General features: G+C 46.1%; 1 protein-coding gene across 4 annotated transcripts in view; it reads right to left on the bottom strand.

Moving 5' to 3' along the window:
• Positions 1-27,621, bottom strand: part of NRP2 (neuropilin 2) — a 119,904-nt gene that overhangs the window by 74,781 nt on the left and 17,502 nt on the right. For all 4 annotated transcript variants that reach the window (XM_005904763.2, XM_005904762.3, XM_070387803.1 and 1 more), the window contains exons 3-5: positions 10,327-10,508; positions 3,334-3,564; positions 1,815-1,970 (exon numbers count right to left, since the gene is read on the bottom strand). In XM_005904763.2, the coding sequence (XP_005904825.1) occupies positions 1,815-1,970; positions 3,334-3,564; positions 10,327-10,508 (569 nt within the window). The remainder of the gene's footprint in view (positions 1-1,814; positions 1,971-3,333; positions 3,565-10,326; positions 10,509-27,621) is intronic.

Genomic DNA, 27,621 nt, shown 5'->3' on the forward strand with positions numbered 1-27,621 from the left:
TTTACAAACAATGATGCCAAGTCACAGAGCTTGACAGCCCCTCTTGGTCTGAAAGCAACTAAATTTGACCTAAAAGAAATTGGGCTGTGGATAAATAAGAATCATCATAGAAATTAAAAATACAATCTAAAGCACAAGAACTGTTAGTGCTGCAGGCTACGGATGCTCCCAAACTCCAGATGCACCATTATTGAAATAACAGGTAAACGTGTGATAGACTTGGGTGGGCTGATACGTCGTGGGAAGCCTGCTTTATTAATAAACACCCAGGAGGCACTTTTGCTTCTTTCTTTCACTCAACTGTCTCATGAGTTCTGGCACCAAAGACAGACATTACAAAGCAATAAATACCTGTCTTTGGGAGTCCTCTCTGTGAGTACATGCGTGTCATTCTATATTAGCCTGCACCACCTGTCTGGGCAGCTGGCCTCAGAAGTCACTTCCTCTGGCCTTGTGCCGTCAGTTTAATTGCTGTCCTTCCCGTGATCCCTCAGACACTGGTCAATACATGTGTGTGCACGTGTCAGATAAGGACCAGCAATCTCTCTCAGGTATCAAATCCACTCTGTTGCTCGGTGACCACACTGACCACCTGCAGAACTCGGTTAACTCGCAATACCGTTCTCTTGTCTCTCAACCTTCATGAGCTCTTTGAAGAAAAAACAAAACCCAGAATGAAACCCGTCCCTTGGCCAGGCTGCCATGTGGTAAACTGTCAACAGCCATGGCAGGATTCGCCCAGCTCCAATCATCCTGAAAGTGTGCCTCTGGTCATTCACGTGATCATTTAGGTTTCTCAGTGAAGATGACAGCACCTCTGAAGTCCACGCCCAAGAGGAACTGATTTAAAGATACAGCTCAGAGCAAGAGACTGATGGTCTGGATGGCAAGGTCCATGACTGCTGGGGGCTGGATTAGATCTTCTATGCTTTTCACAGTGCCCGTTACATAGCAGAAGCTTAAAAAACCGTGTTTACTGGCAGAACAAAGTGAAAATCCAGCAGTGTACCAGCCTAGTGAGAGAAACTCTAGTCAGGCCCAGAGAGATTTCATGTTAAAACACATGTATATAGAGAGAGGTTTAAAATTTCTCCATTTCTGAGACTTCCCTGGCTGTCCAGTGGTTAGGGCTCTGAGCTTCCAATGCAAGGGGCGTGGGTTTAATCCTTGGTTGGGGAACTAGGATCCCACATACATGGTGCGACCGAAAGAAAAAAAAAGTTCTATTTTTCTGACAGTGGTCACTGAGACTTGGAGAGTGAGGAAAATGACCCCAGACTGAAAGAAAAGCACATGCATGTGTGTTAAGTCGCTCAGTCGTGTCTGACTCTTTGCCTGACCCCATGGACTGTAGCCCACCAGGCTCCTCTGTCCATGGGATGGATTCTCCAGGCAAGAATACTGGAGTGGGTTGCTATTCCCTTCTCCAGGGGACCTTCCTGACCCAGGGATCGAATGCACATCTCTTACATCTCCTGCAGGTGGATTCTTTACCACTAGCAGCACCTGGGAAACCCACCAAAAATAGCACATGGGGGACTCAATATAGATACCTTAAGTACTCTCCCTTTCATTCTGAGGCTTGAGATGGTCCTGTGACTTTCCCTGGGGATAACTAATTCTTGGCATACATACTTTTTCTTTAAAGAAATGAGCACCCAGACTGACATTTACTCTATTTTCATTCATCTCTGCCCAGCAAGAGGCTGCAGCTCCATTCCCTTGAGGTCTGACTTTCCCCCTCCTTCTTTTGCAGAGATCACCCTCACAGCCCCCATGGGAGGACAGGTCAGTTTCCCAGCCAGCCAACTCACTCTCCAGTGGCTCTTGATGGACCAGGTAGTAACGTGCAGAGAAGCCGTCCTTGGCTACCGCCATGTCCGTGTGAAAGGTCAGAGAGAGGATCCCCGTGGCCGAACGGAGTTCAGAAGGTGTTTTGGTCCCACAGTACTTGCCAATCAGGGGTCCAACTGGACAGGAAGGACAAAGAGAGGTCACAGACATGAACACGCCAGACCCCAATCTCCATACATTCTTCCTTCCCATAATTCCAAGTCATTCAACACAGCATCACTCGGGATGCCTTGGCACAAAACAACCAGAGATACAGTTTCAGAACAATGCCTAATATTTTTTTCCTGCACATTAAACAGTATTTTCACTGACCTGGCTTCATTCTGTTTTCACAGCCCTGCGAGATGGGCTGGAAAGGTATCATTATAATGCTTGTTCCACAGAAGAAGAAATTGAGGTTTGGAGAGGGCACATGACTGTTCATTGTGCATACAGCCAGGAAATAGCAGAGCGGGGACTCCAACACATTTCCTGACTAAATCTTATGCTTGTCTGAGGAAATGAAATTGCTTAGACATCAAGTCTCCCTTACAGTGCAAAATACTTAGAATGATGGTAGAAGTGAAAGATGAGTTTCCTCACTGATACTATATACCCAAGACTCATGCTGGTCTCTACATGAGAAGCACAGGTGCCTCTTGGCTTTGGGGGATGAACTTTTTTTTTAACATCTCTGACTATAGTTAGTTGGTTAGTGTTAGTGGCTCAGTTGGGTCCAACTCTTTGCAACCCTATGGACTGTAGCCTGCCAGGCTTCTTTGTCCATAGAATTCTCCAGACAAGAATACTGGAGTGGGTTGCCATTCCCTTCTCCAGGGGATCTTCCTGACCCAGGGATCAAACCTGGGCTTCCACATTGCAGGCAGATTCTTTACCATCTGAGCCACCAGGGAAGCCTGTGACTATATAAATGATAATAAAATTATAGTAATTATAATGATGATGATAGCAGCTTATTTATACAGATATTAATAAGACACAGAGCTGCTAAGATCAGAGCCACAGTTCAAACTTAGTCTCGCTTTAGAGTCCTATTTGGACATAGAGAGTGGTCACTGAGTCACTTTCTACAGAGCAGAAGAAAATATGACCTATAGGTTTTCTCATCCTCATCCAAGTATCACTCAGTCTCCTTCTATGCTTAGTCACTCAGTTGTGTCTGACTCTTTGCGACCCCATGGACTCTAGCCCACCAGGCTCCTCTGTCCATGGGGATTCTCTAGGCAAGAACACTGGAGTGGGTTGCCATGCCTTCCTCCAGTCTCCTATCCTTCTGCAAAGAAGTATCCCCAAGTGAGGAAACTGCCTTTCCACAGTTTTTCTGAAGTCATCCCTGGGAAGGATAAGAGAAAGTCATCATGGGTCACAGATAAACTCTGAAGAGCTTTAACTTCTTTGTTCTCTGTTTTTTATTGCCACTAAAGCAATTAACAGGCAATGAAGCTACTGGGAAGGGCCTGGTGAGGCGCCATCACTCACCATGGGGGATGCCATCCCAGATGTCCAGCCAATCGTATTTGCAGTCTCCCTCTCCCACCTGCAAAGGGTCATGCTCCAGGTCAAAGGTCAAGAACTGCAGGATGATCTCCATCTTGGGTTTGGCCAGGATGGTGAAAGTGCAGTCCAAGTTGTGTGGGTACTTGTCGGGAAACCCGGGGGACTCGATTGTCCCATTGGGGCTCGTGAAGTTCTTTGAACAATCTTCGGAGCCTGTAGGTGAAAGAGAAGCAGAGCCTTAAGAGAATGGAAGAGGATGCCTTTCTCTGTTGTGTCTGTCACACGGGTTATTTAAATGTTTGGGCCAAAATTTCCTTACTCAAGAAGTTTTTGTTTCCACTGGAGTGGCCCTTGAAGCAACAGACTTTTCACATCCACATTTCAAGCCCTTAAGCCAGACCATCTTTAGGGGAGAAATTAGGGAGGCGAGCAGGCTTGCTCTACATATTAGAGTAAAAGTGGCAATTAAGGATTTGGGAGGACGGGTGGTGTAGAAAGAAGCATGTGTGAGAGACAGAGAGAGAGGGAGAGAGAAAGATGGATTCCCTTGAAAAGAGGAACAGAGTCTTCTTTCTCAGTTACTCAGCTGCTTGCTCCAGAAATGTAAGTTATTTCAATCCTTAAGGAAGGCTTGCTGATTGCCAGCAGGGGAAACAATGTGACCCCTTATTTACTGCTGACCTCAACACTAGCCCCTATTGTACCAGAGCCAACTTGGTGCCCCCGTCTCCCTCCAAGATCCAAGGTGCCTCAGGGGAGGGGCAAAGGGGAGCTCGGGTCTCATTCATGTCATGACTATATTAAAACGAGTGGCTCTGTAGTGGCCAGACAATGAACAATTGAGGTTTGCAGCCGGTGGATCACAGCAGGGTTTGGGGATGTTAAAGGCCACTCCTGCAGAAAGTTTGGAAAAAATGTGGCAGTGCATTGGCATTTGGATGGCTTCTGGCTCTTTTGTGGTAGGGATGGCGTTGTTTCTCCCCTAAGCTCCTATGTCTGCTTTCTCAGGACCGATGGAGGCGTCTTATTAAATGCCACACACATTCGCCTCCCAGTGCAGGCTTGGACCGCAGTGGGAGCTCGTAAAAGGATTACAGCTACCCTCTCCCCTAATGCCTCTAGGCGGAGTCACATTAAACGGGCCCTCATGTGCTGTAACCCAGCCACCATTTGCCAGGGCGGGCCTGGGACAGTCCCAGGACAGGAGCGGGGCCCAGGGAGCTGCTCGGAGCCAGAAGTGTTGCAAGTTAATGTGATGAATGTAAATGCTGCACAATTAGAATTGATTTCACTATGTTCTGATTTTAAAATTTAAAAAGGGAGCAGGATTTATGAGGAGAATAACAGGCACTTTAAGCATGAAGGAAAAAAACAGAGAAATACTAGATAAACCAGGTGTTTACTGGCAGGAAGTGTTCTCTGGGGATCCCACTGAAATATAACTGTGTGATGTCAATACACTGATCCTAGCCCGCAGCGATGTCTTTATCCGTGGCTCCTGCTGCAGCCCCTCTGCGAGTCTTTTTATTGATGACGGCTATCTGGAAAGCGGCAAACGTCTGACTTGGAAAAGGTGCCATGCAAATAATCGGGGGAGGGGGGAGAGGAACTTTCTTTAGCATCAGACAGGAAGTTCCAATATCCCTACCCACCTGTCCATCACCTCTGCCCTTCCAGCCAGCACTGTGCCTTGGCAGGGTGGGAACCCGGCACACCTGGGGTGAGAGTTAATCTTTTCAGGATTCTTCTCAGCCTCTCTAATGTGGCATCCCAGAAGCTCTGCACTGCATCATTCAGAGGCAAGCTGGTCCATGGGGCAGCAAGGCCAGGAGGCAGCAGCTGAGATGACCTCTCCCCCAGTTTGTTTACCACAGTATTCCCAGCTTTGTTTACCATCAGGACCCCAGCTTCTGAGGGCCTCCTCAGTGGTTCAGGATGAGGCAGTTTAGGAAAGCCAAGCCAGCTGGCAGGGCTTCAGGGGGCAGAGAGGAATTTTCAAAAGGTTAGCATTTATGGCTGCTGGGCCACTTAGCCAGAGGAAATTAACTCTATTCACAAGTTGCTTCCAGAACTAGGAAAGGCCTCCTGACAGTCCCTCCTGGAGTTTGCCTATTGTCATTCCTCTCCAAGGCTAGGGGAATCCCCACCCCCTGGGCGTGGGAATTTATAGAGGAATCTTTCTTTGGTCCCTGTCATCCATAAGGGACACAAAGGAGACTTAGAAAGCCCCAGGAGGCCTGGAGAACGTAAGATCCTAAAGTGCCCACAGTTTCCAAGGTTCTGTGGTCCTGTAATGGACTGGAGAGAATTTTTCAATATGGCTATATGTGTGTGTGTGTGTGTGTTCTGAGTCGTGTCCGCTCTGCGACTCCATGGACTAGCCCATCAGGCTCCTCTGTCCATGGAATTTTCTAGACAAGAATACTAGAGTGGGTTGCCATTTTCTACTCCTGGGGATCTTAGGGGTTGAACCCGCATCTCTTGTGTCTCCTGCATTGGCAGGCAGATTCTTTACTGCTGAGCCACTTGGAAAGCATGGGTGTATCCTATGGCTGAAACTCCAATACTTTGGCCACCTGATGCGAAGAGCCAACTCATTGGAAAAGACCCTGATGCTGGGGAAGATTGAAGGCAAAAGGAGAAGGGAGAGGCAGAGGATGAGATGGTTAGATAGCATCACTGACTCAACAAACATGAATCTGAGCAAACCTCGGGAGACTGTGAAGGACAGGGAAGCCTGGTGTGCTGCAGTCCATGCAGTTGAAAAGAGTCGGACATGACTTAGCGACTGAACAACATCAACAAATCCTGTGGCTTATTTTGATTGAGGGAGAAAAACAGTTTTATCCTCTTTATGCAGAAAAATCAAGCCTGTCCATTACAATCGTTTATCCATTTATAATGGCGCCATCTTGCTGTTTGGACTATGGTCATTGTCAGAAAGTAGGCAGCCGAATATCGAATGTGGGGAAGAGATCTCAGGAAAGGTGACTATTCCTGGGGCAAGAGTTGAGTCTTGCAGATACCTACCTAAACCAAGATGTTTTTCTGCAATGTGCTAAATGAATTAAAAATTAAGAAAATAGCTCAGTCAACAGATACTCAAGTTCATGCAATGGAAAGATTGTCCATAGTAGCTAGGGGATTTTGCTACCGTGAATGATTTCATACCAAAGGACTCTGGTATGAAAAATGCCCATCCTGTGGTTTTTCACTGTAAATTGTATAATAACTCTGCAAGCGGAAGAAGAATCTGCAAGCACAAGGCTGTTGAAAACATGGTGCATTTATCCAAAATTGAGCTGGGTCTAACCACAAAAGGTAAATCTAGTTCTTCAATTGAAGAAGTGGGAGTAGGGGGCACCCCAGGTTTTCTCCGTTTGTGGATAAAGTGAGATTTCAGTTTCTAAAATTTCACTGGGCCCCAGGAAAGAAAACTCGATCTTGTACTTTGGTCAGAAGACAATCAGGAAACAAACATACAAAAACCCCATGTTTTCCAGTGATTCCATTTCCGATGTTACTTTTTAAATTATTTTAAAATTCCTTTCTCTGTTATGCTTATGATTTGGTGATTTGGGATCACCCTTTTGTATGTGGACATACGTAGACTCTTTCATAAACCACTTCATTCAGGGCAGACATGAATCTCCCCCTCCAGCCTCTTGGTCCCATCTGTACTGAATCGTGGGTTTATTTCTGTGGGTATAACTCTGCAGCAGAGCCCTGCCTGGGTGATGTGCGGTTGAAGGCTTCCTGAGTCCTCGGCACAGTTGTGTATCTGTGTTTATACTTCCCCCTTCTCTCTCTTTATGAATCTGACTAGCAAACACAACTGTGTTTGTTTGGATTTCCTCAGCATGTTCATGCGTTTCTTTCATGTTCTGTGGATGACGTAACTTTGTGTATTTTCTCTCAGGGCTCCAACAGTGGAGATCTGGGTGAGGGACCTGGAAGAACGCTCATCTTCCTAAACTTCTCAGTTTTGAATTTGACACAGCCGCCCCCCCACCCCTGCACCTGTGTGTGCCTTATTGAGGATAAGTTGCTCTTTCCAATGGGCATGATAGCACGTGTGAATGGCTCCAGGGCCACTGGGCTCTCACTTTCTTTCTTACAATCCCCAGAAGAATGATTGCTATTGGCAGGGCTGTTATCTCCTGTTGTTGCATTAATCTCTTTCTTCCTTCCTAGGCAATCCCCATCCTTAGAGTAGACTGTCCCAATTCCCCATGCCCAAGTCACCTGCTTGGCTGCCTCTTTTGTTTCTAGGCAGTCCACAGATTTGCTGCCTCATTCAAAATCCTACATCAGCCTACCCTCAAAACAGTAATGCTGAGTTATGATGAGCTCTGTGTATTTTGTCTTTTAATATCGACCCTTCAAATTTGCATGATGGATAGAACTAACGGGGCCTTCCCTGGTGGCTCTGTGGTAAAGAATCTGCCTGTAATGCAGAAAACAGGTTTGATCCCTGGATCAGGAAGATCTCCTGGAGGAGGGCATGGCAACCCACGCCAGTATCCTTGCCTGGAGAATCCTATGGACTGAGGAGCCTGGAGGACTATAGTCCATAGGGTCACAAAGAACTGGACCCAACTGAATACCTTAGCAGGCAGGCAGGCATAGAGCTAATATTCACGTTTTTATGTTGATTTCTGGAGGATGTGGTACTGTCCTTTGTGAAATACTAAGTTGGGAAGTATGAAACATATTTGAGCTGTAATGGTCCTCCCCATTCTTGTTCTGACTTCTGGTGGCCAGCTCTCTGGAAGCCTTTGCTTGGAGCAGCTTTCATGGTCAACCCAGTAGGGCTGAGTGGCAGCTTTAGCACTGGGGACCTAGTTATCTAAAGGAATTCCCAGATTCCCCGCTGTCCAAGCCACTTGATGGCTTCCTCATTTTCATATCCAGAGCACGTTCTTCTTTGAAATTAATTTTTATTGGAGCATAGTTGCTTTACAATGTGTGTTAGTTTCTATTGTACAGCAAAATGAATCAGCCATACATACACACATATCCCCTCCGTTTTGGACTGCCATCCCATTCAGGTCACCACAGTGCATTAAGTACAAATCCACAGCATGTTACATATGTGTGCTAAGTCACTTCAGCTGTGTGTGACTGTGTACGACCCCACAGACTGTAGTCTGCCAGGCTCCTCTGCCCATGGGATGCTCCAGGCAAGAATACTGGAGCGGGTTGCCATGCCCTCCTCCAGGGGATCTTTCCCGTCAGGGACTGAACCCGTGTCTCCAGCATTGGCAGGCGGGCTCCTGCCTAGCAGGAACTAGCGCCACCTAGGAAGCGTCCATAGCATGTTAATCATAACTTGATCCTTACTCTGCCTCATATTATAGTTTATACCTTTCAAGTTACGTATCTATTTACACATAGTCATTCAATAACATCAACTATGCACCTGTTATGTGCTGTCTCCCCCACCAGAAGAGCACCAACACCCATTTCCTTCCTTCTCTCTTCCATCTCCCCATTGCTCCCCAGCAGATGATGGTATAATGAGCAGTCCGTCGTTGCTGGGGGCACTAACTAATCTGGATCTCGCATAGGACTCAACGGAATGTGGATAAGCCTATCTGCCAGTCTTGGGCCAGTCCCTAGCCGCCCGACGCACAGATCGTCAGTCCCCATGACATCAAGTACTCAGGAGCATGACCACCCATGGCAGACGGACCTTCTCAGGACTCGTGCTCTGGGACAGTCCCAGCTCCCACTCTGGCTCCACACGGTTCCTTCAGCCCCACCCCTTTACTGGATCCTACGATCTTGTTCTCAGGCAGACAAATCGGGCAAATATTTAGACAGAGTGGATATAAAAAGTGCTTTCAGCAGCTACCACTTCCTTTCAAGAATTGTTTGGCGAAAAAGAAAATATATATGAATAGTTCCCCTCACACTGAACTCAACAGGCGACGGGCTTTGGGCTCCCTGATGACAAGGCTGACAGCTTCCCCTTTCAGCAGACTCTGCCCACGAGTTGTAAAACGTCGGCTGCTGGAGAGGGAAACACAGTCCTGGATGGGGCAGGAGCCCCCGAGGTGGGGGGATAGGCAGGGGGGAGGGGAGAACTGGAAGACAGGCTTCACTTAGCCTCAAGTTAATGAGCTCACACATCGGAGGGAAGGATACGCTGCTCTGAGCGCTTCCGTGGAGATGCTGAACTAGCGTCTTGTGAATCAAAGTTGTCTCGACTCTAGGGAGAATAAGCATTAGCCCATATTCTCAGGGTCTAAAAGTAATCTAAGGGGGACCTAATGGAAAGCAAGCAGTCAACTTAAAAGTTCTCTGCTTCTCCTTCTTCTATCTTTTTCAGGGAGTCAGCTTCTTTGCCACTTAGGAAGTGGGGGTTCAATGGTTAGACGTGATACAGTGGATCAGCAGGGGGAATTTCTAGGAGTCATATTTGTATCTAAAATTACTGCACGATCCCATTGGTGGTGGGGTCACAGTTAAGATTTTTAGGGACTCCAAACACTGAAAAGATTATGTCCTTCCTCCCCATGTGGTTCTAAAGAAAGGCTATTAAATTATGAAGTAATTTGGAGGAAGTTCAACCAAGTTTTGCTTTCACCATGATTACTGCATTAAACACACACACACACACACACACATATCAGATTTTTTCCAAATGTGTTTTTCAATATAATAGATGTCCCTACTCTTTTGTTGTCGCAATCACCCAAACACTAACCCTGCAGTTTGCCCTCTTAAATTGGCTGGAAACTTAAATGGGCTTTTCAACTTAGACAGTCTCCAGGCTCACCTTGAACACTCTTCCCTCCATCAACTCTCTCAGGCTGGATAAAACTGGAACCCTGACCACGTAGGTCAACCCACTGGGCTTCATCTATGAACACATAACTATCAGGCAGATCCGATACACAGTGCCTGGTGGCCAAAACACAGCTGGCGATGGCGGAGTCCCTGCTTGCCCCAACTCACGACCACACTGACCTGTCTTGAAGATCTCATAGCGCAGGGAGAAGCCTGCCCCCTGCCGGGCGTAGTCGGAGGTGAACTTGATGTAGAGGACCGAGCCCGAGGAGATTATGGTGGGTGGGGCGATGTTTCCACAGTGCTTTCCCAGGAGATCTGCGGATTCGCTGTCCCCATCTCGAATCTCAATGAAGTCATACCTGGGTGCAGACAGCATAAAGGGGCACATATGAAAAAAGATCACTGCTAGGAGATGAAATGGACTACTGTCTCCCTCCAGCTCAGGTGCTCTCCATCCACTTCTAGACATTAAGGTGTTCTGGATGGATAAACAAAGGGCACTTAGGTTTACTTGTAGAGACTGGCAAACACAGATACAGGAAGTTGCTTTACTAAAGCCACAGAGAATGAGCACCTCTGTGCATGGTTAGACTTTAAGGCCTTATCTCTTGCTCACATAAGAGCAGTAGCGTCATTCCATCAAATGTCTCATTTTTTTTTCTCCATTCGGTAGCACCATTTTTATTTTCATCGTGATCTATCTGAATCTTAGTCTTTTCTTCTTGGCTCTGTGTCTCTGCATGTTACTTAACCCCTGTGAGCATCAATTACTTCATCTGTAAGATGCGGATAAAGATATCCACTTCAGGGGACTGGAACAGAGATGGAATGAAAAAAATGTAAGGAAGGGCTGGGCACCGAGTCAGGCACTGGGGGATGTTTCAGAGATTTTTATTTTTTATTTTTTTGCCTCTTTTCCAAGTTTCAGTTCTCTCCTGAACTGAAGGGATCAACCCTTCTTTTCTTTAACTGTTAGTAATAAAGACTCCCCAGTCGTGGGCTATCTCCCTCCCTGAGATGACTCTGAGAAGTTCACATCAGCAGTGTCTATCTGGTCAACAACACGTTTTTTTAAAAGGAATCAGCACCGTATTAGATAAGGCAATAAAAACCTTTTTCCAAAAGCAGGGGGTGAATCCCAGGGGACCCAGCTTCTGTGAGCACATAACTATTAGTCTCAGCAAGAGGCTGAGCGGGCTGCCTTCCTTACCCTGAAGACCTGAGCTCATTTCAAACAGAATCAAATTGGCCCAGGCAGGGGGAGACACCTCAAAGACATCCTTGGCTAGGTTCACAGGACTGCACAGGTACTGTGCCATCTTATCTGTACAGATGCATGCTTTCAGCTTCAGCATGTGGTCTGGCAAGCCTCACTGTCCCAAGTCTGTGGTCTTCATCTGGGCTCCTGGGGAACACCCTGTCACAACTGCTGACGTGGAAAATTTCTTCCCTACTAACTCCCTCAAATTGCTGGTCACTGTACCATTATTTAATGAAAGCCATCCATCTCCTTCTCCACCCTGTTTATGTATTTTGCATCAAGCTGTTAAAACAACATGTACAAAATCTCTTCCACTGGGGAAAAGAGAGGGACTGGAAAGGCTACCTTCCCTGGGATGTACCCACCGGCTCCTGCCACACGCACGGGGTCTGGGGGAGCTGGTGGCCTGCAGAAGTGGCCTGTCTGAACCGGAGTGGTCTGAGGCCTCCTTGCAGACCCCAGAAGCCATACTTCAGATGGCTCAGCCACTTCCAAATAAATAGGCCTTCGAAGGGAGTATATGGAGTGGACCAGGGTTAGTTCATTTGTAGACCCCAGAGGGCTGGAATTCTACAGTCAAAAGAATCACAGAAGTTGGTTAGAGTCTGGAGAAGGGAGATGGCAGGGTTTTCCCCCAGGAGCTCCAGAGAGATGGCCACAGATTGGGAAAGGCTGCAGGGGTGGGGAATCTGTTAGGTCTGTGCTTTCAGTGTGGGAGATGATGCTGACACTGAAAGTGTGCTTCCTCAGTTCCAAAACATAAGTGAAAAGACAGTTTTTTCTCAAAGGAAATTCCCCCAGACCTTCTGGAAAATCCCTCCTTGTTATTTCCACATCGAGATAAGCACCGCTGGACAGTCACTCTCAGCTGAGTAATGGCAATGCCTTCCTTCGCAGGGTGCACAATGCTGGAGCACAACTGTACCCACTGAGCAGACAGGACCCAGCTTGCCTGGAAGGGCAAGAGCACCCCACCCCCACCTCATTCCGGAAGGAGGCAGAACCCAGCTCAGCCTTACTAGCTGAGTCACTCAGGCAAGTCACTCAACCTCTCTGAGCCTCAGAAATGGAAAAAATAAGAGCACGATAGGGATACTAGAACCTTCCTTTCAGTTCTTCTGAAATTTAAAGGACACACACAATCTATAGAAAGTGTCTAGGACACGGACTGGCATGAGTGTGGACTTCGTAACTGTTCACAGGGATTTGTTGTGTTTCCAAGCCCATTTCAGAGGGGAAGAGGCTGAGCCATAGAGCAGAAGTGATTCTCCCGAAGAGAGAGAGCCAGTGAATGAGGTGCTGTCTAAGGGGGAATGTGCATCTGCTCATTTTGGAGGGCATTTTGGCAAAAATATGACAAAAGTTAATATATACATATTCTTTAATCCAGCAATCCCACTGCTAGGAATTTTTCCTAGCAAAATAATCAGACAATTGTGCAAAGAAGTATATGCATCTTTGTGTGTGTGTGCATATTTTAAAAAGCACGGAAAACGTGAAAACATGCTTTGTTTATAAAAAGCATGTGTCTAAATGTCTGACAACAGTGGTGGGTAAATCAGTTTTGGACACTGTAGGTATAGGTGTTTTTTTTTTTTTTTGGCCTTTAAGGAAAAATGTCCATGGTATATAATTAAGCTGAAAAACAGTAGATTGTTTTAAAAGTATTCTTTAAAATATATGTAAGTATATAAATTTCCTTGCATATACACACAGAAAAAGCCTGAAAGACTACAGACTAAAATATTAACTGTGATGAAATAAATTGATGGTGGGTAAAATATACTGATGGGGGATAATTTGTAATTTTTTGCTTTCTTCTTTTATATTATCTGAATTGTTTATAATAAGTCTTCACTTCTTTAAAATACATAAAGATCCTTCTATTAAGAATTTTTTTCCCAAGTAGAAGAGTTGAGAAAAATAACCCAGCTCTCATAATTTTGCAGATAAAAAGTGCCACCATCATGATGACAACCATCATCCATAAGACTTAAATAAGACATAGCTTGTTGGAGCACCTAGAATAGTGTCAGGGACATGGCCCGCACTCAATGAAAATTTTAAAACAATTTTAAAGAGACCATCACATACTTCCAGTCGTTGTGTTGCCAGTTTCTATAAAGGACACAGAGAGGCCCTGACATCCACCTGGCTTGTTCATTAGAAGTGGAGGGTTTCATCTCCAAATCACCCATGACGTCATTTAGGGGATTAACAGAATCAGCAATGAAGCTGAAGTACCCAAAACATGTCATAGCTGCAAACTTGCCTCAATTTACTCAACAGATATATCATCTAAATCCTTTTGGGTAACATGGCTAGCTGTAAATACATCCTCACATATCTACATACACGTTAGTGAAGGGAGGCATTTTTGAAAAAGGTTCACACAAATCAGTCATATACAGCTTCTCTCTGAGCCTGTTATTTAAAGGACCCTCTGGTGAATCCTTTTTTGAAGCAAATAATCAGCCCTTACTTGAACTTCTTAGCAAAACTGGATTTTCCTATCAGGTTTACTTGAGGGGAAAACAACCCAGAGTTACAATCTGGCAGCTAAAATTCCCCTTCCCTTCAGCGTCTGGGGTTCTGCCCTGTGGACCAACTCCAGCTCACCACCAAGTCTTCTGGCTGGGCTTTTTGTATAAAGGGCATACTCCAAATGACATGCTGACTGCACACAGACTGTCTCATTTACCTCCTGTGAGATTGACTCATTTGGGGAAATTTTTTATTATTAGGGATTTGCTACACCTGGAGTAAATCTCTCTAGAAATTTCAGTGTTGTCAGGTTCCTTTATGAAGAGCTAGCAGAGACTTAGGAAGTTGTGGCCTTGGAATAAATATGACTTTGCATCTGGCATCTAATACCCAGCATTTGTTGGTTAAATGAATCTGGGCTGCAAACTCAGAGCTCACCCCAATGGTAGTCAAGTAGGATAACCTGAAAAGCCATTCCTCTTATCCATTTTCTGGAAGGAAACAGACACCAGCTCACAGACATATTAACTATTGTGTTTGCATTTCATTATTCCTAATCTCCCTCAAATGAAAAAATTCCTTTCAAAGCTTTAACACTACCTTTTCAAATTTTATTTATTTATTTACTTTCCTAAGCTGAAGTAGCCATCTCTGTGCCAGTTCTTTTTTTTTTTTTCCCTTCTCCTATCTAAAATGGTTCCCTACGTACCTTTTTACTTTTCTTTTCACAGATTCCGACATCTGCATGTAGAGCATTTGTCTAGAGAATGCTTTCTGTACTTTCTGTCTCAACTTCAAAGTCTTCATTCCTCTCCCCAAACCCACATTTGGGCCATGGGAATGTTGACGGTGGAATTAATTTTAAGAGTCAACAGGAGAGATGTGAAAAAAGCATCAGTCTCATCTCTTCTTCTCATCACTAGGCAAACATGAAAGACTTTTACTTTCCATAACTCTCTCCACGCGTGACGCTGCCCAGCAGGCCACCAAAGGCTGGGTCAGCCGACCAAGTCTGTGCTGGAAAATTCACCACGTGGAGGCCCTTCTCCCAGGGCTGGATGACGTGTGGCTCCATCCAGAGTCTACCTTTGTGGATGCCACACAGAACTGCTTGTGAGGGAATTTCTATGTTGTGGGCAGAGTCCTTAGCTGCTCCAAGGAAGAATGCTGTGTCCATTCTATGGGATTTGTCTATATGGCTGAGCACCTATAGGCCCAAGTCCTGAAGCCATAACCTTTGCCAAGCAGGCGATGCCTCCTCTCATGCTACTTGCATCATGAAATGTCTAAGCCATCACATTTTGTACATGGAAAGTTCTTTCCAGCCCCTGGGCCTTTGCACTTGCTCTTCCCTCTGTCAGCAGTACTCTTTGTTAGCTTTTGTTCTGGCTGGTAACTTCTCATTCTTTTGAGTGCAAATGTCACCTCCTCAGAGAAGCCTGCCCTGACCATCCCATTTCAGCTGGCATGCCCTTATTCTCTACCTCACCTGCTTTCATTGCCTTTATGGCTGTTAACCATAATCTGGAAAGGTCTTGTCAATATACTGTATTTGTTTAGGATATGGGGCCTGCACTAGACAACCAGGACCATGAGGGTGAGAAACTTACCTTTTCACGGATGAATTTATAATATTGGGATGGCCAAAAGTTCATTTGGGTTTTTCATATGATGGAAAAACGCAAATGAACTTTTGGGCCAACCCCATATTTGCATGGTGCCTGGCACATAGGAGGGCTCACTAACTTTGTGTTGAGTGAATAAACGAATGAGGGAACCTAAGGTTGATGTTATATGTTAAAAAGGATAAACTCTGCTTTCCAAGGGGTTGGATATGTTGGTCTGTTTTCTACTCTGCCTTTGTGTGCCAGCGCACTCACTGAGCTATTCTGGTTGTATCTGGAAACCAAAATGTTGCCTCGTGACTTGAAAACACGAAATATAACATTTTGAGTGGAAGAAACATCTCAAATCATGCTGACAGCATTTTCACTATTAGCAGCAAACAAATCAACTATAATTAAAATGCTGTCAAAGTGATTTGAGATTTTTCTCACACTTTCAAAGTTCCATATTTCATGAGTAGATTATCCAGGCCAGAGAATTTATCACCTCCTGGAGTGCCTTTCTTCTAGGAAGCTCAAAGACATCTACAAACACTGCCTTATTAATCCTTACATTAAAACCTGCAGGGAAAATAGGAAAAAACAATACTGTCATGCACAACTTTCCCAACAAAGAAGCTGCCTGAGATCCTAAGAGGCTGTGGAGCAGGTCTGCATGATGCAAAAGTTTCTAGTCAATTCAGGTCTAAAGCCAGGTCACCTGGTCTCCAGCTCAATTGGGACACTCAGCTTTTCTGTAGAAATTACCTAGCTGTCAGGTTGGGTTTTTTAAGAAGTCTTTTCATTTCCTTGAATTTCCCCCTTTCACTGGTGCCACACACACATTTAAGAAGAAGCTGGCATATCAATGGGAAGAACTCCCACTTACTGAGCATTCCTAATGGGCTAGATCCTCGCTCCATTTATTTACTATTTCCTTTAACCCTCACTTAATACACACCAGACCCTGATACGGTAACTGTCCATTCACAGATGTACAGGGTGAAGCTGAGGGAGGCTAACTGACCTGCCCAAAGTCACAAGATGAGGAAAGGTCAGAGGCAGGCTTGGCCCACGCAGTCCCACTCCAGGGCACATTGACATTGCCTCCATCCTTTGTCCTCTGTGCTGAGGAAAGATCAGAGAGCAGTGGGCATGCCAGATTGCCAGAGCACTACAATATTAGAAGGTGCAGATGCAAAGCACCCTTTGCATCTCAGTTAGAGACTTCACAGAATCTCAGTCTTTTAATTTAGCTGTTTTGTTTAACAATGCCAAATTTAATAGACAAATCACCCACAGAAGCAGGGAGTAGATTTGGAATTCGTGGTTTTGAGTCTCATCAGTAGAAATCCAGCTTCTAAGTGTTCAGATGGGATAACATATTAATTTTTATAAGTGAAGTATTTTTATAAGCACATATATACCCATATGTCAACATATGGCCCGAGTGAGAAAACAGTATCCTGTGTACTTACATGCTTTTAAGTACCATCTAGAGCATACATTTTTAAGCCCGTGAATTTCCAGTAGGGTCCACAGATGAATTTTAGTAGATTGGGGAACCCCTACAATCATATGCAGAAATTTTGTTGGTTTGGGTATGTGCACATTTTCCTAGGGATGGGGTCTGTGACCAGAGAAAAAAAGTTTCAACTGCATAGAAACATAGCTGTCTACAAGGGTGTGTATAGTCTGGGAAATGCATACTCTGTACGTATACTCTTGTTTTGTGGACAGATTCAGCTAGTTTCTGGCACATGCTAGTGTTATGACTTCAGGCATTTCTTTAAGTCTCAGTTTTTTCATCTATAAAATGGAAATAATAATTTCCCCACCTTGTGGGATTGTTGAAAGGTTCATAAAGGTCTACACAGGCCCAATATAGCACCGGATGCCTTAGAAACCGCCTGAGAGGCACTGGCTATTTTCATTATTACTGTTCTACGAAACAGTGTGGGAGACTTGGGGGAGAGAAGAGTTACACACACATGATGCTCTGGAAACTGAACAGGTGACAATGAAATGAAAAGTCATAATTTTAGGGACTGTCTATGCCACCCAACCTCCGTGCTATAGAGGGTGGTTTATAAACACCCTCCTCCTGTACAAACCCATCCACAGTGCTTCATCACTTGAGCTGGTGAGAATTCTTTTCAGTCTTGTTTCCCAGCCCAGGCTCTGGAACCAGCCAGCCAGGCTGGGTTCAAAAACCAGCCCCGCTGCCCTTCACATGTGCTGGGTCTTGAACAACTAGGCACTGAACCCCCAGATTTGGTGAGTTAATACATGTCAACAGCTCAGCACAGGGCCAGGCACATAGTAAATGCTCAATAAACAAACGTTAGTTGTTACTGCTGCTGTCATTATTATTATTATCTGTTGTTGTCTAACTTCATATCCCTGTTATGTCTTATCTAACTCCTTTATTATTTGCTATCTAACCCCACGGACTCACACACTGCATCGGTTTGGGTATTTGCCTTGGTGCCGAGTGCCGTTTTAAAACCGGTAGTTGGCACTTTCATTTTCTTCCTTTATTTCTTCCCACCCCAAAACTCTGATATTTTGAGCTTCTTCACAATCCGCTCAGAGCCCAGGTCACCAGGGCTCTTCAGAAGGGAGGAAATCCGACCACCCAGCAAAGGAAGTATGCAAAGAGAACAACCCAAAAGAAACTGGAGGAATTATTGCAAAAAACCTTGAAGGCAAGAAAATGGAAACTACAAATAACATCTATTTATAATTACTGGTTGTTTTTCCGCAGAAACCCAGGGATGAGGGAAAGGGCCCGCCGGTCTCATTGTTTCTGGCAGAGCAGGCTGCCAAGAACGCCTTGCAACGTGAGGAAGGAGGCCGCTCCAGACAGTGTCTGATAAGTCTCACTGCAGATGAACTTTCAGAGAATCAAGGGCGCACGACAAAGCCTGTGGCGTCTCTCCCCTGACCCTCTGGCCTAGCACCCCTCTCTCCACTGACGGACTCCCCAGCAAGCACATTCCTCAGGCCCCAAGGCCACAAATCTGCTCTGTTCCTGGAGACTGGCTTGGATAGGACGTGTTTGTTTATGTAAGGAAGGATTTTCGAGGCAACCAGTGCCAGTGTGAAGTTTAAGGTTTTGGGGCAGGCTGTTTTCAGCATGACTGTTGAGTGTTTCTTTCTGTCTGTCCTTTGCGTCTATAAAATCCTCATCCTCTGCCATCAGCTTAAAATACCCCATGCTGGCATTGTGTAATAATACCAGAGTAGAAAGTAGGTAAGAGTTGCCCACAGTTCGTCTCCATTCACCAGCAGACTGGGGCTTGGATGGGAAGGTGAACCCCTTCCAATCCCAAGGGCCAAGGGCCAGAGGCTTGCTGAATTGTTCTAAGCTGGCCTGGGTCAACTGCACATGCCTCAGCTTGCCTCATCTCATAAATGGGTATAGGGACGATGTCTCTGTGCCTCTTAGGGCTGACAGGTAGGGGCAGAAGGTAACTGGAACCCACTGAAAGGAAATCAGAGTGCACCATTCCTGGGTCTGGTGTGCAGGCAGCATCCCTGAACTTGGCCGGGTGAATGGTTCCCTCTGGGATGGGTGCTCACTCACCCTGGCTCCCAGTGGGTCTAATTGTGAGAGTGAATCATAACCTTTCCATCTGTCCGAAAAATGGGAGCCTGCTGGGAACGAGGAGTGCTGAGCTCCAGGGAATCTGTCAGCATCAAAAAAATCCTTTATGTTTTTTCCAGGAACCAAGGGAGCTCTCAAAGGTTTTTCTGTCTTCCTTTGCTGGCTTCCAGCCTCCATAACAAAAGTCAGAAAATACAAAACTTGCCTGAAAAATGTGCCATGCGGAAATCCAAGCAGGGGACAGTCTGAGGAGCAGGTGTGACCGGGCAGGCGTGAGAGTGCTGTCTTTGCATTTCATTTACTTGGAGCTTCAGGTTACAGAGCTCAGAGCTTCTTCCTGGCTCCAGGGGCAAACTCGTCACTACTGTGCAAAAAGCACTGGGGTGTGGACATGAGGGGCCTGCACTAATGTCCAGGCAGGAAGGGACAGCTGCCACGCCGGGTTGGAGATTCTGAAAAGAGCGTTCGGTGGCCAGTCAGCTGGGACCGCTTCCGCCTCTCAAACCACCACTGGGTAACAGCTTTCTTCGACAACTGTATTCTGAAGGCCCCGTAGCTGCTGGAGCAAAAGCAGGCCTGTCCACTCAGGGCACATTACAGCGCTCGCCTCTCTGCATCACAGAAGCACATCCCTCTATCCTGAAAGAATCAGCTGCCATTTGTGGGGGAGTAGAAGCTGTGAAGTTCAGAATAACGGGTGCTCTTGGCTGAAGGCTCAGTAAGACCGGGAAGAAATATGGCTAGAAAGGTCACCAGCTTCTACAAGAAGGGGAACCAGATTGCAGGAAGTCTCCGCACAGGATGGGAACAGTGTGAGTCAGACCTTGAAGGACCTTTATCCCACAGTCAGAGCAGGCTGTTTGCTGTGTGCATGGAGCAGTTGGCTGGCTGGGGAGATGGCCATCACACTGCAGTGGCCGGTGGGACCCTCACATCTTGGGAGGGAGCATCAGTGTCAGGGATGAGCTGTGGGGGCCACACAAGCATAAGGGCCTTTATGGGCAGTAGGGCAATGGAGATGCCCAGAAGAAGAGTCAGTACCCTAACAGCAGTCTACCCTGAGGCTAGGACTAAATCCTCTATCTGCTTGGACCTCGCTTTCCCAGCAGATAAGACCAAAAAAAATAATAACAATACTTTCCTACCCTCCTACCGCTCTCAAAGGGATGACGCACAGATAAATCACTTTGAACTTTTAGATGAAAGGTGCTCTATAAACCCGAGGTCTCATCAACTGTAATTGTTACGGTAATTATTTTAATGATAATAATGATGATAATGGGTGGAAGGAGTCGGGTGGGACGAAACCTCCTACCTTAAGACAATGGAACCCCCCCATTAAAACCCACATCACGGATTCCTTCTGCTCCTAGTTCTCAACCCTCTCTTTCAAACTGCCAATTCCTGGGCTGAAATATTATTTACTCCTTTCCTTTCCAATAAAACAATTATTTGTTCCACCGTTTTCCCTCTCACTCACTCTCTGGTGTGTCTGGCTTCGCCCTGACAGCTCAGCCATGGACTGTTTACATGTCTCGCTCACCCTCCAAGACTCCGGTTCAGCTCCATTGACACTAAAGGCAGGAGAATTCTCTCTGTGTGAGGAATCAATTACTTCCGCTGACACTCTATTACTAGCCCTCACATCTTCGGATTCCAGATGAAGAGTGAGGTGTGGGGGAATGGCAGGGAATTTGAAGAGGATGGGGCGGGGCTGGAGGGGACAGGGGAGGAGGTGGATGACAAGGAAGCAGAAGGAAACAATTGACTGAGAGTCAGGCCTCTCAGCTTGTATTTAAAGACACAGAAAAATCACTCTCTCTCCTTGACTGCCCTGTCGGCATCCGGAGGTGAGCAGATGGCAGGAAGAGGCAAAGAAAGGGTATAAGAGAAAAAAAAAAAAATCCGTGTCCAGGATATCCTAGGAAATCAGAGAGGCCCCAAATACCTAAGCCTTAGGAAAGCAGATGAGAGCTCTGGGCACAAGGGCACAGGTATCCTAAGGCAGCTGAAGCAGGCTTCAAATCCCAGCCCTACCCTTACTATCCGTGTGATCTCTCTGGGCCTCAGTAAAGCCATCTGTTAAATGGGAATAACAGCAGTCCCAGCCCCAGAGGGTTGTTATGAGAGTAAAATATGGCAAGTTCTTGGTGTAGTAGCACCAGGGACCTGTCGAGAGCTCAATATATATTTGCTGTTATTGTCCAACTGACAATCCCTTCATACCACCTATAAACAAAATGGAGTCCCTAATGGGGCAGAGCTAAAAAATTTATAGAGATTGCTGAGATGCTTGGCTACAAAGCCAGGGGAAAAAGCATATAAAAATCATGTGAATTTTCCTTTACTGTGTTAGAGATTTTTGCGGCCCTTCTAAACCTAAGCCTAGCTCACATTTTTCCTTTCTTCTTCTTTGTCAAGTTTTATTTTGAACCAGCTCACATTTTCAGGGATTTTCTTTCTAGGAAAAAAAAAATTTTATTATGTAAATGAAATACAACCATCTACTCTGCAATCAACTGAGATGAGTTGTGAGGCATAGGTCTTATAATGAAGGACGATTATGGAAGCTCTTTTCTAGAAGGAAAGACAAGGGCACCTAATATATATATATTTTTTCCTGGATGATTTATCCAGGCAGAAGTAGAAGAATGGAATTACAATATCTGCTGAGTTTCTCTTATCCAAAGGTTTCAATCGCCCTGCCACTAAAAAGGACAAAACAAAGAGAATACATTATTTTTCTAAAGGACTCATGACTACCAGAGAACACATGAATTCCCCTTTTAGAAAAATCTAATTTCTCTACTTGGTCTATTTCCTTCTCCTCTTTATCCCCTCCACACCCAGAGTTCCCACTGAATTTCTTAAGACAGACTCTCACCCAGTGTAATTAGATGGGAGAATTACACAGAGTTACATGGGATGAGATTCTGGCCCTCTGGGACCTCTGGGGTTCAGAGAATGTGCCAGGGTTGAGAGGCAGAACAAGTGGGATTGTGTACTAGAAAATCTCTAGTGATTTTCTCAATCAGAAGATAAAAACGCATTGTTAGGAAGGACATCCACAGTGAAGCTTGCATTTTGAGAGTTACGATTGCAACATCGCATATTTAAAAACAAACTGCCAAAAATAACTGCTGTCCCAACTGCTCTTTAACCTTGGTAGGCGGAGGAGAACAATCTGCGGTGTGTTTTCCCACTTCTTCAGCAAGCTCAGTTGCTGGGTGGAGTCGCTGGTCAAGGTTGGTGAGTGTGGGGTCGGCTGCCAGCTGAGCTCCAGTCAGCAGACCGCTCCCGTTTATTGCACCATGTACCTGGAGGGGAATCTGTTTCTGTCATTAGCAGGGTTGTTGCAATACAGACAAGTATTGCTGCTCATGGGCTCCTTGGGGGAATCAGAATATTTCTGAGGTTGGGCAGGCAGTAAATCTGTAATAATGTCATGAGTAATCAACCTGAGGGTCTCTCCTGAGTATAAAACACCCTGTTCAACCACAGAGAACCCACTCTCTGCTTGGATTTCCAGAGGCTCAGGCAGAAACCAGCTGAAGCCACACTTCTAACTGGGCATTGGGCCCTTGTGCCCTCTATTCACAGGAAAGAGAAGTATGTTCAGAGGGAGTCTTGTGTAGGAGTACTCTGTGTACGGAGCTTAATCCAGAGTGTTACCTGGACTTCCCCAGGCCAAATCTCACTTTCAGGCATTAAACTGGGGGCGAGGTCCCTGGATAGAGGATATGAGACTGTAGAAGCTCTGACCTGGGAGAGTGGGATAGCAGAGAGTTCCCACTTTCTGTCTTTCCTGACCTCAACCCCTCCCTGAGATGCTGGGAGTCATGTGGCCAGGAGATAAAATAAAATAGCACTGCCCAGGAATCTCTTCACTGGGAAGGGGGTTTGTATCAACAAGACACAAAGATGGCCTTTCATTACTCTGGTTCCCTTCTTGTCTGGGACATGAGGCTCTCTGCCCGGGCCACCGGCCATACCCATGCCCCTCCTTTGCCTGGTTAACTTCTTTAGGATCAGTATAGCCATCGCCTCCTCCAAGCAGCCTTCCCTGATCTCCTCAGCCAACTGGATCCCAGGGCTCATATCATACCCCCAATCAGAATCCATGGTGATAGTGGAGACAATAAAGCATGAGAGTAAACAGCTCAGGTTGCAAAAAAGCAGGGTGTTCCAGCTTTAAATCCCTTCTCTGCCACTTTCAAAGAGTGCGACCTTAGGCCAGCTGCTTACTTCTCTGAGCCCAAGTTTCTTCATTTGTCAAATGGGAAGAGTAACAATGACTTCACTGGTTTTTGTGGCCATAGAGGGTAGAGACAAGATACATGTGGTCCATGCCCTTAGAGAACGTACATGCTCAGAACACAGGATGTCCACACATGAACAAAACGCAAGCAGATCAAGGCAATATGCAATGATTAGGGAGTTCTGAGTAGGAGGCCCTAGAAGAGCTGGAGGAATCTAGGACTCTTAGGGGGAGGGGAGGGTATTACACAGCAGGGAGTGCTGGAGGGGAGAGGGAGGTGAGTCTGAGCCTCTGCCCTCACAGGGTCTGCGGAAGTAAGGTTGTATGCGGTTGTATGTGGAGGATGTTAATTGAGTGCATGTAATCTTCGTTGGCTGGGTGGGGTGGGGTCAGATGACTGAAGTCTGGTACGTTCCCTCTGTTTTCTGTAGTCAACTTGTCAACCTAGGAGAATGCTCTCTTTCTAAGACAGCATCCCCTACTTTGGGGAAAACAGACACATCTAAGATTTAGAGGGCTCCTCTGGCCACAGATAAACACAAGAACACTTTGTTTACCAAGCACACTTAGCTAGAGGCCAAATATCCCCAAACCAGAAATATCCAGTATGGGGTCGGGGGATGGTTTCAAAAGAAAAGATGGTGAGCAGCTCAACTACTGCTGAGGACCCCATGCGTTGGTGCTCTTGCACTCTGTCCCCAGGAGAGCACCCCAGTCCTTGCTCTGCTACGAGTGAGGCTGACCAAGGCAAACCAGAATGCTCGCCCTGGACTATACTGGCTTGGGACAAAAGCTAGACCCCAGGACTAAAGAGGTCCCAGTGGACACCAAAACCTCTCGAGGCAAAATCCTACCCAAAATAAAAGGGTGAAAACAGATCAGAGGAGCGCATTTAGAAGCGCTATGACAGCAAGCGTATAGATAGCAAAAATGTCACACACTTCCCCAAAGTACAAAGATGCTGACATGGTCGATAATGTATTGTGTATCGACATAAACAGGAGACCGAAATCTTGCAAAGTAGGCATCACTGACACAGTTTTGCAGATGAAGACACTAAGGCCTGTGAAGTGTAAAAGGTCAACAAAAACTATATATAAGTCTATCTGATCTAAACATGACATTACCCAGCCTCTGTTGCAAAAAGTCAAGTTGAGAATTAAAAGCCTGAGTCACTGAGAAAAAGTTAACTCACCTTATTATTTGTTCTGTTTCAGAAGACAAGAAAGTGTGGCACATGACATAGAATGTTTTCAATCAGAGATCTTTCTAAAGAGGAACGTTTGGAGCTTTAAAGCAGGATGTTTTAGAATCTGGAAATTTCAGTGTGGCATGGTAAAGGAGATCTCTTTTGCTGAGCACACACATACAATTATTAGTGTGGGTTTGGGTCTGGGTTTTTCAGCCTAAGTATTCTCTCAAGTCTTCCTAGTGGTTTTTGTACTTTCTGAAGTGTGTTTTTCAAGACACCATCTGGAAATAACCAGTTCTTAAAAGGACCAGGGGCTTCCCTGGTGGCTCAGATGGTAACGAATCCGCCTGCAGTGGGGGAGACCTGGGTTTGATCCCTGGGTTGGGGAGATTCCCTGGGGGAGGCATGGCAGCCCACTCTAGCATTCTTGCCTGAAGAATCTTCATGGACAGAGGAGCCTGGCAGGCCACAGTCCCTAGGGTCACAAAGAGTCAGACACGACTGAGTGACTAAGCACAGCACAAATGGACCTAGATTCTTGGTTCTGGCTTCATTTGGGCCTCCACCAGGCCTGTGCGAGTGCTCGTGAATAAGCTTTGTATCATACACAGGTGGGGGTTTTCAAGAATACATCTATTTCAGATCTCAGAAAGGGAAAGAATATTCAAGTTTGCGTGCATGTGTTTCTAAAGCCCTAACATTCAGCTACTTGGCCAATGACTCAAGTGAAAGGCAGTAGCAGGACGTTCTTCCCCACCACAGGGAATGAAGTGGCTTTGCCTTGTTTGCTCAGTCAGCCCTGAGTCCTGCCTTTCCGTCTGTCAGCCACCCTGACCTGGCAGGGCCACAGGGGTTTCTGGTTTCTGCTTGCAGTGGGTAACCAGGCCTCAGAGCGGCCTATGGATGCTGGGGGCTTTGATTCCTGAGGATGGCCAGAGGGAGGAGGTGGAAAGTTCACTGCAGACGGTGGCCTTGGATTGCACTGACTCAAGCAAAACCGGGGCTGGTGAGTGAAAGTTTCCAAGCAGACAGCAAGTTTAAATGGAACAAAATTAGCAAGTGACGGTTAGGGGAAAAGGTCTGCCTGTCTGGGGTTTATTCACCAATGGCCTCCGCCTTTAGGTTGTGGATTTCAAGAGATAGAGAGCCAAAAGCTTAGGGGCCAGAGACCAGGCTAATCCTCTCACGGCAGGGCCCACTCCCAGGTCACAGGCCATCTTTGCAGTTAATCCTGCACGAAGGAAGACAGGAAAAACAGAAGACAGCGGGCATGTGACCACTGTCCTTTTCCACAGGGAGGCTGTTTTTCTGTTTTTTTTTCTGATGTTCTTGCTCAATTCCAGTTTTTTGCAGGGGTATTGCTGCTCTATGCTCTTCTCAGAAGATCTTTGGGAAGTTTTCTCTTGGTGAGTATTTACCCTAAGAACCCTGAATATTCATAGGAAGGACTGATGCTGAAGCTGAAGCTCCAATATTTTGGCCACCTGATATGAAGAGCCAACTCATTGGAAAAGATCCTGATGCTATGAAAGATTGAAGGGAGGAGGAGGAGGGGATGACAGAGGATGAGATGGTTGGATGGCATCACTGACTCGATGGACATGAATTTGAGCACACTCAGGGAGGTAGTGAAGGGCAGGGAAGCCTGGCATGCTGCAGCCCATGGGGTCGCAAAGAGTCGGACATGACTGAGCAACTGAACAACGACAACAAAAGGACCCTGAGAACCAAATCCAGTTAGAAAGGGCGGGGGAGTAAGAGAGGTAAGCACCGGATGAAGCAGCATGACCCCAACAGAGTCTTGCTGACACTTTGGCACTAGGGCAAAGAGACTCCAGAAAGATCTTTTTCTGACCTCCATGAACTTTTTGGTTCAAGCTGGAAGCAAGGAGTGGAGGAGTGGGGAGAAGAACAGGAAGCTACTTGGTATGGATGATAAGCACCAGAAACTTCAGAATAACCTGTAACTTGCCTGCTTCCCCTACTCCAGCTCCAGTCAGAGATACCATCTTGGATCCTCTGCCACCAGTGGCTTCAGAGACCTGTGCTCGCCCCATCCCTGGGGCTGAGTCCTGAGGGGAAATGGTACCCCACAGCCCCAAACAGGGCAGAAGCATATTTCCCTGGCTTTTCCTGCTTCCAACGTGTTTTAAGCCATGCTCACCAGCTCCTGAGTTTTCCCTTCAAAAACCTGGTTTCTCTCTCTGTGCCACTATGCATATACATGAGATGACCTCTCTGCAATTTCCCTGGGAGATTTGCTGGCATAAGCATAACAGATTTTGGCCCTCATCTGAGAGAGGTGCTTAGTCAAATTTCTCTGAGCTCAGACCCAAGCTCTGAGTACAGCATGCTTCAGTTTGTGCCAACCTTCTGTATCCCAGCCAGAGGCACAGGAAGCTTTATACCTTAGAAAGAAGCTCTTCTAACAGAAATTTTTGGTAACATTCACTGGCAGAGAATTGGCAGCCCTGAGATGCTGTGCAAATATATGCAGGCTGTGCATTTAACTTGGACAAAGAGGAACCAATAAGTTCCCCGGTGTCATCCACTGAGTCAAGAGTGGATCTAGGATTAGAACTCCATCTTATGACTCTGCATCACATGAGGCGTCCATCTGGGAAACCCTCCGGTTTTCAACTAAGACTATCTCTTGTTAGGAAAGAACTGTTATGGAGGTGCAAAGACATCCTAGGATGATAACAATGACACTGCCTCACTGAATCTCCCAATCTAGCTCTGGTTATAGAGAAGCCTTGTCTCCTCCACAAGGAAGTGAGGGCCCAGACTGAGGCCTGTCCTTGGTACACTTCCTGCTAGCTGTGTCCTCTGTCAATTCATCAGTATTCACAGTGCCTTGGTCACAAGGAATGCTCAGACTACTTATTAATCATAAGGGGCCACTGAAAACTCATCAGAGCCATGGCAAGTTCTAGGCACTCATTTAGAGCGAGACATGATCGTTGGTGGGCTTCCCTGGGGGCTCAGTGGTAAGGAATTCATTTGCAATGCAGGTTCAATCCCTGAGTCAGGAAGATCCCCTGGAGAAGGAAATGGTAACCC

Source organism: Bos mutus, chromosome 2 (genome assembly GCF_027580195.1).
Source record: "Bos mutus isolate GX-2022 chromosome 2, NWIPB_WYAK_1.1, whole genome shotgun sequence".
Classification (NCBI taxonomy): domain Eukaryota; kingdom Metazoa; phylum Chordata; class Mammalia; order Artiodactyla; family Bovidae; genus Bos; species Bos mutus.